The following is an 18,966-nucleotide window of genomic DNA, read 5'->3' on the forward strand; positions in this document are numbered from 1 at the left end:
CAAGCGGAGCAAACGCAGAAGAGGAAACGGGGAGGAGGGAAAAGAGCGCGAGAGGAAACTTAGCGAAGGAAGGAAGGAAGGAAGAGAGTGACCCAACTCGTCCGGGACAGGAGAAAGGCACGCCCAGAGGGACCTGCTTCTTTAAGGGAAAGCCCCGCCCCCCCACGTGACGCCTCAGCAGGCTCGTCCACGATTGGCTGCGGCTGGAGGGCGGGAGGGGGGTTGCTAGGCGCGGAGGGGATCCGGCGGGCCCCCGCCTCGCCGAGCACCGAGCACCGAGCCGCAGGAGCCCAGCTGGGTAGAGCCGAGCTGCTGGAACATGGCGAGAGGCTGGGACGCGGGGCCGCCCCGGCGGCCCGGGCGCCTCCCGCCTCTGCTGTTCCTGCTGCTGCTGCTGCTGCTGCTGCTGCTGCAGAACCCGGCCCGGGCAGCGCACATCAAGAAGGCGGAGGCGACGACAACGACGACGAGCGCAGGCGCCGAGGCGGACGAAGGCCAGTTCAGTCGCTACTACCACGAAGAGGAGCTGGGCTCGGCGCTGAGGGAGGCGGCGGCAGCTGGGCCCCCGGGCCTGGCCCGCCTCTTCAGCATCGGCAGCTCGGTGGAGGGCCGGCCGCTGTGGGTGCTGCGCCTCACGGCCGGCCTGGGGCCGCCGCCTCCTGACGGCAACGCGGGGCCCGACGCGGCGGGGCCGCTGCTGCCCGGCCGGCCGCAGGTGAAACTGGTGGGCAACATGCACGGCGACGAGACCGTGTCGCGCCAGGTGCTGATCTACCTGGCCCGCGAGCTGGCGGCTGGCTACCGCCGCGGGGACCCGCGCCTCGTCCGCCTGCTCAACACCACCGACGTGTACGTGCTGCCGAGCCTCAACCCCGACGGCTTTGAGCGCGCCCGAGAGGGCGACTGCGGCCTCAGCGATAGTGGCCCCCCCGGGGCCAGTGGTCGCGACAACAGCCGCGGCCGTGACCTCAACCGCAGCTTCCCCGACCAGTTCAGCACCGGCGAGCCCCCGGCCCTGGACGAGGTGCCCGAGGTGCGCGCCCTCATGGACTGGATCCGCAGGAACAAGTGAGTGTGGTAAACCTCCCCGCGCCGTGCCCATCCACGTGGGCCTGCAAGGGCAGAGGCTGGGTCGGGCACTCCGTAGGCATTCGGACTGTGCTTGCGGGCCTGAGGGGCGGGGTCGTGAAGGTGGAAGGCGACACCCCGCAACCGGGACAGGGCCCAGGCCGCTTAGCCTCCTGTCCCGCTAATAGTCCGGGAAGCGCTGCCTAGAGGCTGTCCTTTTTGTTCTACGGGTGCGAAGAGCTGTTGAGCTAGAAGGTAGACTCCTTTCCGGCATTCTGGTCCCTGTTGTCACAGGACCGTAGAATATGAGCAGTAGAAGAGAACTTAAGGATGACTTAGGTCAGCTCACTCATTTTATAGATAAGCTATCAATATTGCTCTTATTACCATAGGCAACGTGCTAAGGAAGCTCTTTCCCTGGACCGCGTGATCTCACTTTATGTTGGCCGCAACCTCATGAAATACACATCATTAATATCCCTGTTTTGCATATATGGGAAACGGAGGGTCAGATTGGTTAAATAATTTACACAGTAGGGAGTGTAGGTGGGATTTAGATTCAGGCAATCTGACTCTGTCCGTGCTCTTAGCCATAGAGGGAGACTGTAACCCATTAATGATCAATGATAAGTGACACTCCCTGGGTCCTCTTGGTTATTTGACAGACACTGGTTCACTCCCAGTCTTTACTTCTGACTCCGCTAGGGAAATATATGGCTATGGCTGGAGAACTTGCACAGAGCTGGTACTATCATCTGTGAGCTGCTTCATTTTTGATTCTCCAGAAGGTTTCTGATGCCATTTGTGCACTTTATTAGTGGGCTGAATGCCCAATTATCACATTTAACACACACCTTAAGTGTCATTAAGCATTATGTGGAATGTAAAAATTAAAAGCAATAGGACCTCAAGAAATTGTCATATAACAAGAGAATATTATAAATATCTATGAGGTGTGTTTATGTATCCAGTTAAACTTTACAGGAATTGTTCCTACTGGCAAAATGTGTGTGGGCTGCAATAATATGGATCATCTCTGTGCAAGAGGTGAACTTGAACCATGTCTCAAGAGATGTGTCTCAGGAGATGAATAGGATTTTCAGCAAAAAGGAGGAGGAGAGGAATAAAAGAACTTACTCCAAATGGAATAATGTCTGAAGTGAGCGTGTACTTCTACCCTTTTCAAGTATAAGCTTCGCTAGCATATCCCCAATTTTTGTGTTTCATAAGGCTTGCGAGGCAATAGTTAATCTTGCCATCTCAATTTGAAGATTTCTGAGTGACAGATACTATAAAAGTAATAATGAACAGAAAAGTTTCTCTATGAGACTTGGGATCATCTCTTTTGTAATATTTAAATACATAGAGCAGATCTAGAAAATTCGTAGGCATTATGACAACCCTAGATTTTTTTTTAATATTCTACCTTTCACTTTACTCCTCCTTTTGAGATCCCTTGTAGGTATTTAATTTCACATGCATCTCCTGGAGAAGATTTTTTTTTTTTCTTTTAAAGATAACCATGTCACGATCTCTGAACATTTGCCTAAGAAACATGACTTTAATGTGTATCTTGCTGTTAGAAGCTGTGATGGCCAGGGCTTTTCTGAGATGATATATCGAATGTACTGTTTGCATTGCTTAAATGAAAATGCCCTGTTGTGACCCTTGCAGAGATATAAATTCCATGACTAGATTTTTCTCTTCAGTATTAGTTTTGCGGTGAAAATGAAAATGAGCTTTGCCTTGGTGCAAGTCACCTTGAGGCTGTACCAAAAGCTTTAAATTTTAAATGTGGATCAAAAATTTGCTCTCTGGTTAACTTTTTCATATCACAGTATTTAAATAACATAAGTTTTGATTTGGGGCAGTTAGTTCAATGATAGGAGCTTGTACGAATTTAAAAGTTAATCTGTGTTTGCTGGCATCAGACAGAAAGTCATTTTGTTCCATAGCTATGGACCACCCGATGGTAACCAACTATGTTTCACACATGTAACTCTAATAAGAAGGGAAAGTGTGTGATTAGGGTGAAAAGTACATCCATCTATCCTCAGTTTTCACAAATTAACTTCACAATTTACCTCAAAATGGATAATCTTTTTTAAGATTTTATTTATTTATTCATGAGAGACACAGAGAGAAGGCAGAGACATAGGCAGAGGGAGAAGCAGACTCCTTGCAGGAGCCTGATGTCGGACTTGATCCCAGAACTCCAGGGTCACGCCCTGAGCCAGAGGCAGATGCTCAACCATTGAGCCACCCAGGCATCCCAAAATGGATAATCTTTAATGATAAATTAATAACAAAAGACACTGATATGTGAATAAAATTAAAAACACAAGCATACATGCAATTTGAGATTGATGCCTAGAGTGAGCTCTATGAATAGGAAATTTAAGAACTGAATGTATTAGTCTGTATGGGAAAATTATCTTTTTCAATGTATTTTCTGAAATCATTTGAATAATTTCTTGATATAGTATTTACCCAGCTATATTAGAAATAGATTTTTGTTGCTATTTCGGGTATGTAAGAATTTAAGACTTACTTCCTTCTGCTTCGGATAGTGAATTTTATTTTCTTTGTTTCACTTTATACATAATCCAATGGGTGTTTTTGTATTACTGATAATTGACACATGCACTTAGGAAAATATACAAGATTTTAACCCCATCATTAAAATAAAGATTTTATAGTTTTCTTGACCCCCATTTCTGGCACACTAGGCTTCTTTAATTAAATATACCTGTTTAGACTTTAATAGGAGATTGGCATGTAAATGATTTTTTGGTATGCTATTGAAAAGCATTATCATATTGCTGGGGGTGGGTATTTTTGAGGGGCTTGTGTTTTAACTATAGTGTCTTGAATCTTTAGAATTTAGTTTATCAGATTCAAGTTCTCATAATTTTTATTTATTTTTTATTTATTTTAAAATTTAGAGAGAGAGAGCATGGGAGGGGAGGGGCAGAGGGAGGGAAGAGAGAATCTCAGGCAGACTCTGTGCTGAGCTGAATGTGGGGCTCGATCCCCTATCCCTGAGATCATGACCTGAGCTGAAATCAAGAGTCCAACACTTAACTGACTGAGCAACCCAGATGCCACTCCAGTTCTCATAATTTTTAAAAGTTATTTGTAGGGTTATCCAAGACATAATAATGTTAACCTAGAGATTAACTTTTTAATATCTATAGAGTCTTGCTTACATACATTTATATTTAGCAGGTACTTTAAATCTTATGTAAGGAATAATATATGATACTGAAGTCAAGTATGAGGAACACTTCAAAGAATTGATTTGAATGGAAACCATAAAATATCTTTCAAATAAAATTGGATTGACATGCAAAGTTGGTTTGATAAAGACTAAAAGTGATAAGCTTCTAGCTACTGTAATAGGTATCCCTTTGTCTTGAAATCCTTATGAGTGGCATTCATACTTTTAAGACTACATAAGTAAAGGGAGGAAAATCTAACAATTGGATTTTATTACCTATATAGATTGCGTGTATTTTGTTGTTCTAAAAGCATTTGGTTAGGCCATTTTAATATTTCAGGAAAGCATTGCAAGAATTGCCATACAGGGGCACCTGAGTGGCTCAGTCGGGTAAGGGTCTGCCTTGGCTCAGGTCATAATCCCAGGATCCTGGGTTAGAGCCCTCCATCGGGCTCCCTGCTCAGCGGGGAGTCTGCTTCTCCCTCTCCCATTGCCTCTCCCCCTGGCTTGTGCTTTCTCACTCTCAAATAAATAAAATCTTTTAAAAAATGCCAAAGTGAAAACAGCATTTAGTAGGGATTCCTGGGTGACTCAGTGGTTGAGCATCTGCCTTCAGCTCACAGTGTGATCCGGGAGTCCTTGGATTGAGGTCCCCTCCATCCCCCTTCATCATGTCCCCGCATTGGGCTCTCCGTAGGGAGTCTGCTTCTCCCTCTGCCTGAGTCTCTGTCTCTCATGAATAAATAAAAATCTGTTTTTTTTAAAAACCACAGCATTTAGTAGAGAATCTCAGACTTTAATGTTTTATTTTTATTTTTTTTTTTTTTAATTTTTTTTTTAATTTTTATTTATTTATGATAGTCACAGAGAGAGAGAGGCAGAGACACAGGCAGAGGGAGAAGCAGGCTCCATGCACCGGGAGCCCGACGTGGGATTCGATCCCGGGTCTCCAGGATCATGCCCTGGGCCAAAGGCAGGCGCCAAACCACTGCGCCACCCAGGGATCCCAGACTTTAATGTTTTAATCGAAAATATACAATTAAAGTAGTATGCTTCACTTACTTAGAATATGCAGTTATCCATTTTATTTTTCTAGAATATGAGTGCCATGAGGGCATTTTTAATGTTTTTTTCCTGACATATTCCCTAGTGCCCAGAATGTTGACTCTTAAGAACATTTGTTGCTGAATGGATTACCTGAACTGGCCTAGCTTTCTTTAAACTTTCCCAAAATCAGAAGGGGAGAGAAAAGTACTCAAATTACTTTAGATATACAAATCAGAAGTAAATTGACAATACCTTAGCAGTATTAAAATGCCATTTTTTAGATAGGTAGAATGGAGTTAGAATGTTAGAACATACACTTAGGTTTTGTTTCTGTATCATTCTGTCACCCAAATGCTAGCACTGGTAGTGGGGAATAGAATGAAAGTCTGAAGGCAGTGATTCCCTAAGTAGGATGCTAGATATCTCCAAAGGAGTGAACATTAGTTGAGCAGAGGCTATAAAGCAGTTGTTATGCTAGAAGGTGTTTACGTGTATTAATTCTTAAAACAACCCTGGGAAGCAGGTAGCGTTAATCCTCATTTTACAAAAAAAAAAAAAATACAAAAAAAAATCCTCATTTTACAGATGAGAAAGAAACTGGGGTTCAATGAATTTAAAGGCAGTAACTTCTTTCTGATCATATTTTATTACTGGTGAGTGACAGCTCTGGGAGACTGAATGTTCTTCCCCATATTTGCGTGGCTCCAAAGCCCATGTTATTGCTGTTCTGCCAAATGGCATCCTCTGGTGTCTGGAATATTGCTAATTACAGTTATATATATATATATATATATATATATATATATTAGTTTTTAACTAGTCTCTTTTCATAGTCTATTCTAGTCTATAATCATTGTTTTTATTGATTAAATTCTGTCTTCTGATGAATATTCTGTGTTATATTTTCACTTTTTGATATTTTCTGGGATAACATTGATCATACTTAAAATAACCTTCCAAATTAGACATACTATAGGCCTAAGGTTCTTTGAAGCATATAGAAAGAAATGTTCTATATAACTCCCTTTAGAATTTCTGTAGGTCAGTTCATTTCAGCCACAGAGAGGTAGAAGCAAGAAAATCCAATTTAGAGTGCAAAGAGCAAAGTGTTCAATCTGTAGTCACAGCATTAGTTTGAACTGTTCCATGAGGGAAGGATGTATAAATAGGGCTTCAGCATGTTTTTGCCTTTAGCTTTCACCATAAAAGGAGTTCTTCAGTATTTCTGTATCTATAAATTTCACCAAATTATAAATTGGTTCACTTAGAAGTAGAAACATTAAAAAAAATGTTTCTTTTATGGGAGCAGCCTTGTCTCCATGTCAGTTTATTTTTTAATGGGCCAATCAGAAGTCTTGGGCTTAGAAAGAGAGCTGCTTCTATGGTGATGCACTGAAGGACTAATCTTCTCTGTGCTATATTGTTTTTCTCAGAAAGCAGCTCACTGTATCAGGTTCTCCCCACCCCCAGTCTTCTCAACTGTAGCTTCTCTCTTGACAATGTGAATTTACTATATTGTGAAACTGTATTTGTGGGGCAGAACACATCCTGTTTTAAATTAGACTCTGTGCCTTAAACATTTTGGGATAGTAAATATAAAAAATCATGAAAGTCATTAACCTAACTCACATGTTCAACAAATATTTAAACAAACCATGTTTTCTACAATGTTAACATGTTATGAAATACAAGTATCAGATTGAACTATATGAAACTGTCACTTTTGTAGATCAAAAAGTGACTGAACCCTGGCAGGTTCATATGACTCAACCTGATACATGCATTTGAATTCCCTGAATAAGATGTCTCCTAAAACGTTAACTTGTACTGTTTTTCAGCTATTTTTTCAATGATGGGGAAATTCTTTAAAGTTGCTTAAGGTTGGGGGGGAATCCCTGGGTAGCTCAGCAGTTTAGTGCCTGCCTTTGGCCCAGGGCGTGATTCTGGAGTTCCCGGATTGACTCCCACATTGGGCTCCCTGCATGGAGCCTGCTTCTCTCTCTGCCTGTCTCTGCCTCTTTCTCTGTGTATCTTTTATGAATAAATAAATAAAATCTTTTTAAATTATTAAAGTTGCTTAAGGTTAACTTAAATTGCAAAAACTGTTTGCCTGAGATTTGTTGAACTGATGAGACTTTCTTTCCTTTTCTTTTGTTGTTCTGCTTCCAATAGCTGATAGAGTTGTTTTCTAGGTCTCTAAGAGATACCTGAATTCATTTATGAAAGAGGATTTTTAAATACATGACATTTTCTGTGCCTTTTTTTACTGATACATGCTTTGGTTGTTTTCAAAGGTTCGTGCTTTCTGGAAATCTGCATGGTGGCTCAGTGGTAGCAAGCTATCCTTTTGATGACTCTCCAGAACATAAGGCCACTGGAATCTATAGCAAAACCTCAGATGATGAAGTCTTTAAATACTTGGCAAAAGCCTATGCATCAAACCATCCCATAATGAAAACGGGTGCCCCTCATTGTCCAGGAGATGAAGATGAGACTTTCAAAGATGGGATCACAAACGGCGCACATTGGTATGATGTGGAAGGTATGGAAAGTTATGAATTTGCTATGTTTTCCCCCTTGTTCATTTGGCCTTCCTTCCTTCCTTGCTTGCTTCCTTTCTTCTTTCCTTCCTTCCTATCCCCCTCCATCCCTTCTTTTCTTTTCTTTTCTTTTCTTTTCTTTTCTTTTCTTCTTTTCTTTTCTTTCTCTTTTTTTCTTTTCTTCTTTTCTTTGCTTTCATTAAGTAAGCTCTATGCCCAACATGGGGCTTGAACTCCCGATCCCCTGAAATCAAGATCACATGCTCTACTTGACTGAGTCAGCCCAGTTGCCCTCATTTAGCTTTCTTATGTATACTCTAAGTGGAAAAGAGGAAATTTTGAGGAATTCTAATTTTTAAAAAGCATTTCTTTTTTAAATTTTGAAAATTTCAGACCCACAGTACAATTGAAAGACTATATGAAGGCCTATATTATCCTTTATTTAAATTCACCAATATTAGGCAGCCCGGGTGGCTCAGCGGTTTGGCGCCACCTTCAGCCCAGGGCGGGATCCTGGGGTCCCGGGATCGAGTCCCGCATCGGGCTCCCTGCATGGAGCCTGCTTCTCCCTCTGCCTGTGTCTCTGCCTCTGTCTCTCATGAATAAATAAATAACAATTTAAAAAATAAAAATAAATAAATAAATTCACCACTATTATCTTACCCTGAATGCTACACCTCTCCTGTCCCTTCCCCTCACACATTCTCTTTTGCCAAACCATCCAAAAGTAGGTTGCAGTTTCCTTAATATTTCACCTGTAAGTACCTCAGCATGTATTTTCCAAGTATAAGAACATTTTTATGTACAACTATATACCATTATGTAACTGAGAGATCAACTGTAATTCAGTACTACCATCCTGTATTCAGTCCATAAGTCAAATTTCTTTATTATTCCTCAGTTCTCCTTTATAGCTCCTTTTCTTCCAGATCAGATCCAATCAAGGTTCGAGCATTTTATTTGGTTCTTGTGCTTTTGTAGTTTCCCCAATATAGAACCATCATATCAGTACTCTCTTTTCTTAATTGTGGTGAATCCTTTGAAGAGTTCAGGTCACTTGTCCTACAGAACATCCCATATTCTAAATCCTAGTCAAATTTTCCAGCAAGACTTACATAGATTACATCATACTACATCAGGACACACATAAAGTACATGTGCCATGTGGCCATGGAGGACATCTTAGTTAATGTGATGCTTACCAGTTCTTTCCCTTTTATATAAGGGCACATTTTCCTTTTATATTTTAATCTGTCGGGTTCATGTAATTTTTTAAAATTGTGGTTGAACACACACAGACATATAACATAAAACTTATTTTAACTATTTTTAAGTATAGAATTAAATGACATTAATTACATTCACAGTGTTGTACACCCATATCCCCACTGCCTACTTACAAACATTTTTCAACACTCCAAACAAACTTGGTAACCATTAAGCGATGATTCTCCATTCCCTTCTACTCTACTCTCTATCTCTGGATTTCCCTATTCTAGATATTTCATGTAACTGGAATCATGTGTTTGACCTGCATCTGGCTTATTTCTCTTAGCATGGTGTTTTCAAGGTTCATACATTCAGCACTTAATTGTTTTTTATGATGGAGAAATATTCCATTGTATGTATATACTCCATTTTGTTTATCTGTTCCCCTACTGACGGGCACTGGATTGTTTTCACCTTTTGGTTGTTGTGAGTAATGCTGCTATGAACATTGGTATATAAATATCTGTTTAAGTCCTGGTTTGGGGAGCATCTGGGTAGCATGTCGGTTAGCCTGCAACTCTTGGTTTGGCTCAGGTGGTGAGATTGAGCTCCCTGTCAGGCTCTGTGCTCAGTGTAGTCGGCCTGGGACTCTCTCTTCCTTTCCCTCTTTTCCTCCTGCTCATGCTCTCTTTCTCTCTCCCTAAAATAAATAAATCTTAAAAAAAAAAAAAAAAAAGTTCTTGCTTACAGATAGATCTTTTGGATATGTACTCAGGACTGGCATTGTTGGGTCATATGGTAATTTTCTGTTTAGTTTTAAGGAACCACCAAATTGTTTACCACAGTGGCTGTATACCATTTTACATTCTTATCAGTAATATACAAGGATTTTTCACTTTTCATGGAATATTGTTTTTAAAAAAGTTGTTAAATTAAGTTTTTTTACCTTTTCTTTTTAAGTGTTACATAGACCAGCTGTTGTGCTTTTTAAACTTTTGATGTCCTTTGAATAATAACCTATTTTTTAATGCAGTCTTAGACTATTAAGACTAAACAGAAGGAAAAAGGTAATTCATGGAAATGTCCTCTGTATAAACTTTTTCTCCTGGAATCTGCCCATGGTGAAATATCTTACCTCGTCCTTACTTTTTTTTTTTTATTGGCAGTTACATTATAAAGTGTCTTATTACTTTCTCTTTAATGTGCCTCTATTTAAACCTTTGAATTATTCTTTGACTTTATATGTGTGAAGCATTGTTTACCCAAACTGGATCCTAAATTTGAGGACTTGATAATTTTGAGTTTTTGATTCCCCTGTATTTCTACCAATATTTTTTGTATATAGCAAACATCCATAAGAGGTTTAAAATAATTAGAAGCCATTTCTGCCCGTAACAACTAGAAGTGATTTGAAAATCATTTAATTTTTTTATAGATAAGGGACAGACTTTGATGTTTAATCCCATTTCAATCTTCAGCAAACATACTTAATCAAATCTGACTTTATGAACTAATGGTTTTGTGATATAGTCAAGTTGCTTCATAATAATTAAAGATATTATTTAAAATAATGTGTTAACAATAATTTACTTTTCTTTTTTGGAGAAAATTGTAACCAGAAAGTAATTTCTGGTTGATGATTAAGGAAGGTAAATCTATGTTATATTATTAAAAAAAAGAGGGTGTTGCCTTCACAGTAAGATTATTCAGTTAAACCGGGATCCCTGGGTGGCGCAGCGGTTTGGCGCCTACCTTTGGCCCAGGGCGCGATCCTGGAGACCCGGGATCGAATCCCACATCGGGCTCCCGGTGCATGGAGCCTGCTTCTCCCTCTGCCTGTGTCTCTGCGCCTCTCTCTCTCTCTGTGACTATCATAAATAAATAAAAATTACAAAAAAAAAAAATATTTAAAAAAAAAAAAAGATTATTCAGTTAAACCAGATATCAGATTTTTCTGATTCTTCAAACATAGCTAAATTTTGCTGCTGCCATTATTATTGTTTTAATGAATGTCAACTTTTCTCCTTTCCTAGCTGGGTGGCCATTTACTGTTATTTCTACAACTAGCTTTTATCTCTTCCTGCCCCAGCAATATTGAGCAGTTTTAAGAGTTTCAACAGGGCAAATTCACTTTGTTTATCTTATGCAGGACTGCAGTGAGTAAGATATTGTGAAACCTGTGACTCGGCATGTATTCAGACCCGGATGTCCTGGAGTAATCTGACTGATGCCTTATGTGATGTATTTAGAAATTCTAGCTCAGGGGATCTCTGGGTGGCTCAGCAGTTTAGCGCCTGCCTTTGACCCAGGGCGTGGTCCTGGAGTCCCAGGATTGAGTCCCAGGATCGAGTCCCAGGATTGAGTCCCAGAGTGGAGTCCCACATCCAGCTCCCTGTATGGAGTCTGCTTCTCCCGCTGCCTGTGCCTCTCTCTCATTCTGTATCTCTCATGAATAAATAAATAAAATCTTAAAAAAAAAGAAAGAAAGAAATTCTAGCTCAAAGAAGTATATACTTTTAGAGCTAAAAGTGAATATATTTATCTACTCTAACTCTTTTTCTTTATAAGAAATCAAGACCCGGGATCCCTGGGTGGCGCAGCGGTTTAGCGCCTGCCTTTGGCCCAGGGCGCGATCCTGGAGATCGGGCTCTCGGTGCATGGAGCCTGCTTCTCCCTCTGCCTGTGTCTCTGCCTCTCTCTCTCTGTGTGTGACTATCATAAATAAATGAAAAAAAAAATAAAAAAAAAAAAAAGAAATCAAGACCCAAGAAAGGAAATAACTTGTACAGTATCATTTATTACTTTAGCAAATATTTACTGAGCCTCTGCCACATCCCATATACTGTATTAGGTGATGGGAGCAAAGCAGTAGGAGCAAAATAGGAACAATTCCTGCTGCCAAGGATCAGGAAGGATATTAGAAGCATGGGATATGGGGTCATCTGGCCTCACCATGTTCACGCTCGTTGCCAGGATTGACTCAGCATATCCAGCCTGCCTATGAGGGTGGGCCTTGCTTCTCTCAACATGTGTCTCAAACCTGCAGGATCCCTCTAGGGAGTAACTATCCTAATAAGGCCTCTGAATGAATAGTCATGCTCTGCTACTAAAGCCTCCTTATTGTAAGAACCTAAGCTGAACTTATTCATGGAGCAGACTCTTTTTTTTTTTCACCACAATGTGCTGATTTGTATGACTTTTGTCTATCATTCTTTTTTTCTTTCTTCACAGTTAAGAAGACCTAAAAATCATTTGATGGTTTATTCTAAACCAAATTTAATGAAACTGAACTGTAGTTTTAGGTCAACTTTAAAAAATTGCTTTCTTTCAACTTACAAAATTTTACAAAATGGCAAGTAATCCTAGACCACCTATAATTGAAATTATATGATCAAAAGTCACAATTAGATATGATTTTTAGAAGTTTACTTGGGCAAATGCTGTTATATTTCATTTCCTTGCAGGTAAAAGAACTTTGGAAGGCAGTGTAGTATAGGCAGTGTAGTATAGGGGCTAAGGACAGAGCTTTGAAATCTGACTGGCTTGAGTTTGAATCCCAGCTCTGCCACTGACTACCTGTGTGTGTGTGTGTGTGTGTGTGTGTGTGTGTGTGTGTGTATGAGAGAGAGGGAGAGAGAGAGAAAGTGAAAGAGATATCTTGGGCAAGTTAAGGAATTTCTCTGAGACTCATTTCCCACATATATAAAAGGATGACAAATACTATCTACCTTATAGGATTACGAGGCCCAAGTGAGAATGGATGTAAAACACTTAGCTTCGTTGCTGACTATGATTAGGTCAACTGCCATAGGCTTTATACTTATGTCTTTTTAAACCACTGCTAACTTTTCAAACTGGTAATTATGAATTTTTTTTTCCCCTTTTCCCCTTTGGAAGAAGAAAATGTTCTGTGGATTTATCAAACTTTATTCCCTCTCCTTTTATACTTTATTTCAACCTTTTCCCCCTTCACCTTTTATTGGGCAGAGAGTTATGAAATGTGACCAGATAGCATCTAATGTAACTAACTCAGTTTTTTGTGAGTATAAGCTTTTTGATCACGTGGGCAGCTATTCTCTGCATAAAGTGGAGGTCAGACTGAGCAGCACTAATGTGCTCTAAATTTTGAGGTATATTTGGCTTTAAATAGATTGCTGACAGAAAGGGAAAAACATGGGGGAGAATAATTACCAAATTGTTTTGAACAGCATGAAAGGTTATATTTGGTCCAAAAAGCAACTGAAAAGCTTATTCTGAAGTAGCATTTTCTGTGTCATTAAGCAGGATATTATGACGAGGATGTGCAGAAAAAGGAAGCCTGGTACACTATTGATGGGAATGTAAATTGGCATAGCCATTGTGGAAAACAGTATGGAGATTCCTCAAAAAATAGAAATACCATATGATCCAGTAATTCCATTATTAGATATTTACCCAAAGAAAATAAAAACACTAATTTGGAAAGATATATTCATCCCTATGTTTATTGCAGTATTATCATAGCCAAAAGATAGAAACAACCTAAGAGCCATCAGTAGACGAATGGACAGGGCACCTGGTGGCTCAATCAGTTAGTCATCTGCCTTCAGCTCAAGTCATGATCCCAGGGTCCTGGGATCAAGCCCTGGTTGGGCTCCCTGCTTCTCCTTTGCCTCTGCCCTTCCTCCTTGCTTTGTTCTCTCTCTCAAATAAATTAATAAAATCTTTTTAAAAAATAGACTAGTCTATAAGGAAGTGATGTATATATGTACACACACGTATATGCGCATATATACATATATATAAACACAATGGAATATTATACAGCCATAAAAAGAATTCAGTTGTGTCATTTGAAGCAACATGGATAGACCTAGAGGGTATTATACTCAGTGAAATAAGTCAGACTGAAAAAGAAAATACCATATGGTTTTATTCATAAGTAGATTCAAAACAAACAAACAAATGAATAAAAAAACAACCAAATCAAACCTATAGAGAACAAACTGATGTTTGCCATAGGGGTGGAGTGGAGGCTTGGGCAAAGTAGAGTGAAGGGGAGTAGGCTGTACAGGCTTCAAGTTATGGAATTAATGAGTCAGGAATAAAATGCACAGCATAAGGATTACAGTTGATATAATAGTGATGTATTGAGATAGGTGATGACTACACTTGCAGTGAACATAGCACAATGTATAAACTTGTTGAATTTTTACTATGTTGTACACCTGAAACTAGGTTAACATTGTATGTCAGCTATACTCAAATAAACAAAAAGCAAAAACAAAACAAAGCCCAGGACATTATGGATTAATCATAAGATGCCAGACAATTGGAATCTATTTAAAACAGACCAAAAATGAATCAAATAGTGTAGAATTGAAAAAATACAATATCTGATAGTAAGAATAGACCAATCCATTAATACAATAGATTTTAATTAAATATTTTATTTATTTATTTATTTATTTGACACAGAGAGAGCGCACAAGCAGGGGCAGTGGCAGACAGAGGGAGAGGGAGAAGCAGTGGGACTCAATCCCAGGATCCTAGAGTCATAACCCGAGCCGAAGGCAGATGCTTAACCGACTGAGCCACCCAGGCGCCCCAGTAGGAGATTTTGAACATGTCTCAGTATTTGTTAGATCACAAAGACAAAAATATCAATAAAGACACAGTAGATTTAAATAACATAAATAAACCAACCTGCCTTAATGAACATGAAGAGAATACTGTCATATCTAATTTTCCTGCAATCTTTACTAATCTGAAGTATAGAGGAAAGGTAATTTACCACTAGTTACACTTACAGAAGATGTGTCTGGTTCTCTTAGTGCTTATATTACTTTGTTTTTAAAATTATGTTATAAGCAAAGTAGCAAACCTACAAAAACCTAAAGCATTCTTATATCTTAGCTTGTTTCACATTTTAACGGGATCAGGTCCTAACTTACTAGCAGGACACTAAAGGTCCCAGACTCAAGCCTACATTTCTGGTCTTCTCTCTTACTTCTTCCCTGTCGTTGAACTGCTTGTCCTTTCCTCAAAACATGTACCTTGGCTATTTTCTGGAATGTTTTTCCCCAGTTCCATTCTAGTGGAACCTCTAGTGTAGTAGCTGTCACTCTTTTGCCTTCCTGGAGCTTTTTGTTGATACCATCAATACAACGCTTACCCATTTCTGTTGTTAGTAGCTTTTTGTGTCTCCTGCTAGGACAATGTGGTACTATTTGTTTAAAGTTATCTTTACACAAAATGTATTGGTGGGGAAAGAGTGCTAGAGTAGGAGGCACTAGGGAGGTGTTTACAGCTATTTGGAGCAAGGTCTTTTTTGGAAATAAGGGCTTTATCTAGAGGGATGCTGTGGGGATGAAGAGGGTGTGTGAAATATAAGAAATTGTGCAGAAAAAACTGTGGGATTGACTATCCGTTGTTAGATGGTAGAACAGAGTGTCAAAAAGAAGGACCCAAAGATATAATCGGAGGTTTTGAGCTTGGAAAAGTGAGAATGATAATGGAAATAGGAAAACTCATGGGAGGAGTGCTCATGTGTTCCTATTCTCTTCGGGTGAGAGAAGAGTGAAGATCAGGATGGTACTTGATGTTTTAGTTACAAGTATCCAATGGGCAGTTGGGAAATAGGCCCTGGAGATTGGGAGAGAAGTCAAGATGATAAAGAGATTTAGGAGTTTTGAGATGTGAAAGTGTATGGCAGCGTATATGATTTTGAAAATTAAATTGATATTGTTTCCTGGCATAATTTAATTGGCTAGAGCTAGAGCCAGAAATTCAACTAGAATATATTATATATATATATATATATATGTTATATATATTATTGTATATTATATATGTAATATATTCTATTTATGTAATATATATACACACATACACACAAACTATATATATATATATATATATATATATATATATATATAAGTAATACAAATACAAATAAACAGATGGCTGGTTTTTTGTTTTTGTTTTGTTTTTTACCTCTAAAGTGAATGTACTTTTGGCATTTTGCCCTGGGATGTTTTTTTTTTTTTAAGGAATGCTGGAAGTTCAGATATTAATTCTCAGTCCATTGTTCATGTTTTAAGATAAGCAAATGAGCATTAGTAAAGTGCTTTTGGTCTTCTCTGATTTGTTCATTAGGGAGGTGATTGGACCTCTTTCTTTTTTCTTTATTTTAATCTGAGTGCTGCCTAATTTGAAAGTAAAGCAAAAAGGTAAAACAGTTCTCAGAGTACTTGCTTCTACTTGAGTCATGAATTTGCTTTAGGAAACTGAAGTATAGCCTGATATTTTAAAATCTGACCTTTAGGAGCGGCACAGTTGTGTATTTTGTAATGTGATAATAGACTTATGTGACGGTTGAGAACCAAACATTAATTACTACTTTAGGATTGGTCCCTAAATCTTCAGATCTGATGTCTAGAAATTAGATGTGCTTTTTCTTTTTTTGTTTTTTTCTATTTAACTCAGGTGATAGAGAATTGGGATTCTACTTTAAAAAAAGGAAAATGCAGTTCAAAGACCTGTGTGAGAGATCATGTTGACCAAACTTAAACAGAACTGAAAACAGATGCAGAACTGTGTAATTTAGTTTAACTTTGTACAACCACATCATTAACAAATATATATTCAGTGGGAGTGGTGAGGGAAATAGATTTTTAAGATAAAGTTGCTGAGAATACAACGACCAAGTTAAGATTTGCTCAAAATGAACTTGAATTTAGAGACCAGGAATATGGGGATTTTTTTTCAAGGGCAACCTCTTTTTTTTTCCCCCATTCATTTTATCCAGATGTCCCACTTAAAATTTTTTATGAACACCATCCTCATTAGCTTTTAAAAATATCTCAGGGAGTGTAAAATTATCACTTTATATCTCATTCATTATCAGTAAAGAAATTATTCACATATGTCAAAATTGTGAGAACTTTTCATTATCCTTTGAAGTAGTTTTATTAAAGAAATAACAGTAAGCTCAAAATTTGAATATAGGATGGAAATTGCCAATCTATATTCAAGCACTCCGAAATGTTTTTCCTAATGAAATTTCTTTTTTTTTTCCTAATGAAATTTCTTAATACATTTGCAGTTTTTTTCTGTAAATGATTTATAGGATTCTTGTATAATACAGTTTCATACTTTATAATTTGGCCTACAAAGGCAAGTTAAAACAAACTTGCTATGTTCAAGTCTTAACACTGAAGAATTGATTATATTTTTTTCTATTGACTTTCTGCTTGAGGCAGAAGAGTGGGTCATTCCTTAGTTCTCTATTTTTGAATGAAGGGTTAAATTTATTAAAGTACTTCTCCCCCAACAAAGCTAGATCTCTCTGTAGTGAAAACAGTAATAAGGACTGGTTCCATCATAAAGATGAATTGAGTGTATTAAAGCATATGAAAATGTGTTATTAGACAAATGAAAGAGTTTAATGGATATGAATAGATTCTTTGATCAGAAGATTTAGCCACCCATTACAATTACTGTTGATCACAATTTGTTGTACTACTGGACAGATTTCTAATGGTTACACTTTCAGTCTTGTTTTTTGATACTAGAAAAGGAATTAAAGCATTATAGGTTTCATAGTATGTTACATCAGTTTTTTCTGAACATAGAAAACTTCGGATTGCTAGGTAGGTTTTGTTTGTTTTTTTTAAAGTTTTTTTTAATATATTTTTTTAAATTTTTATTTATTTATGATAGTCACAGAGAGAGAGAGAGAGAGGCAGAGACACAGGCAGAGGGAGAAGCAGGCTCCATGCACCGGGAGCCCGATGTGGGATTCGATCCTGGGTCTCCAGGATCGCGCCCTGGGCCAAAGGCAGGCGCCAAACCGCTGCACCACCCAGGGATCCCCCCCCCCCTTTTTTTTTTTAATATAAGTAATCTCTACACCCAACGTGGGGCTTGAACTCATGACCCAGAGATTAAGAGTTGCACACTCTTCTGACTGAGCCAGTGAGACACCCAGATAGGTAGGCTTCAAAACAAAATTCATACCTTTTTTCTTTCTTTGTTAATTCTCCTTGTGAGTAGAGGAAATAATCTAAATCACTGGTTTTCAAACTGAGGTATGTGTGGGGAGAAGGAAGAGACCTGTTAGTTTCAATAACTTTAAGAAAATAAATTTCCAGGGATCCCTGGGTGGCGCAGCGGTTTGGCGCCTGCCTTTGGCCAAGGGCGCGATCCTGGAGGCCGGGAATCGAATCCCACATTGGGCTCCCGGTGCATGGAGTCTGCTTCTCCCTCTGCCTATGTCTCTGCCTCTCTCTCTCTCTCTCTCTCTCTCTCTGTGACTATCATAAATAAATAAAAAAATTTAAAAAAAGAAAAGAAATTTCCAGATCTTCCATACCTACTCTTTCCTAAAATTGGTTTGCCTGAGAGAGGTGCTTACTGCGAAGATTCAATCACATGTCCTCTTTGACCACTTGACTGAATATAGGCATAGTTTTCTACACACCTGAAGCTCACTCTGGTATATTGACTCAGTTTTACAAACTCTCGGGGCAAAACAAAAGGGACAATTTGGTGATTACTTTAATGGTATCCTAAAAGCATCACGCCAAACTTCTCATTAAAAGATATTTTTGGAGTGCCTGGGTGGCTCAGTCAGTTGAGTGAGGGGCTCTTGATTCTGGCTGAGGTCATGATCTCAGAGTCCTGAGATCAAGCCCCACTTTGGTTCCATGCTCAGTGGGGAGTCTGGTATTCTCTCTTTCTCCCTCTGCCCCTCCCCTCTAAATAAATAAATACATCTTTAAAAAAAATATTTTCAAGAATTATTACCTGTTTATTGTTTATTAAAATTTATAATTTTGCCTTTCTGATAAATTTTATGCCAGTTGTTATTATAATAATTCAATCTGGAAGACAAAAATT

At 38.9% G+C, this 18,966-nt stretch overlaps 1 protein-coding gene across 1 annotated transcript in view; it reads left to right on the plus strand.

Annotated features, from left to right (window-relative positions):
* Positions 1-240: 240 nt before the first annotated feature.
* Positions 241-18,966, plus strand: part of CPD (carboxypeptidase D) — an 81,912-nt gene continuing 63,186 nt past the window's right edge. Inside the window, exons 1-2 of the mRNA XM_038548411.1 lie at positions 241-1,068; positions 7,630-7,877. Coding sequence (XP_038404339.1) covers positions 320-1,068; positions 7,630-7,877 — 997 coding nt within the window. The 5' untranslated portion in view covers positions 241-319. The remainder of the gene's footprint in view (positions 1,069-7,629; positions 7,878-18,966) is intronic.

Source organism: Canis lupus, chromosome 9 (genome assembly GCF_011100685.1).
Source record: "Canis lupus familiaris isolate Mischka breed German Shepherd chromosome 9, alternate assembly UU_Cfam_GSD_1.0, whole genome shotgun sequence".
NCBI lineage: Eukaryota > Metazoa > Chordata > Mammalia > Carnivora > Canidae > Canis > Canis lupus.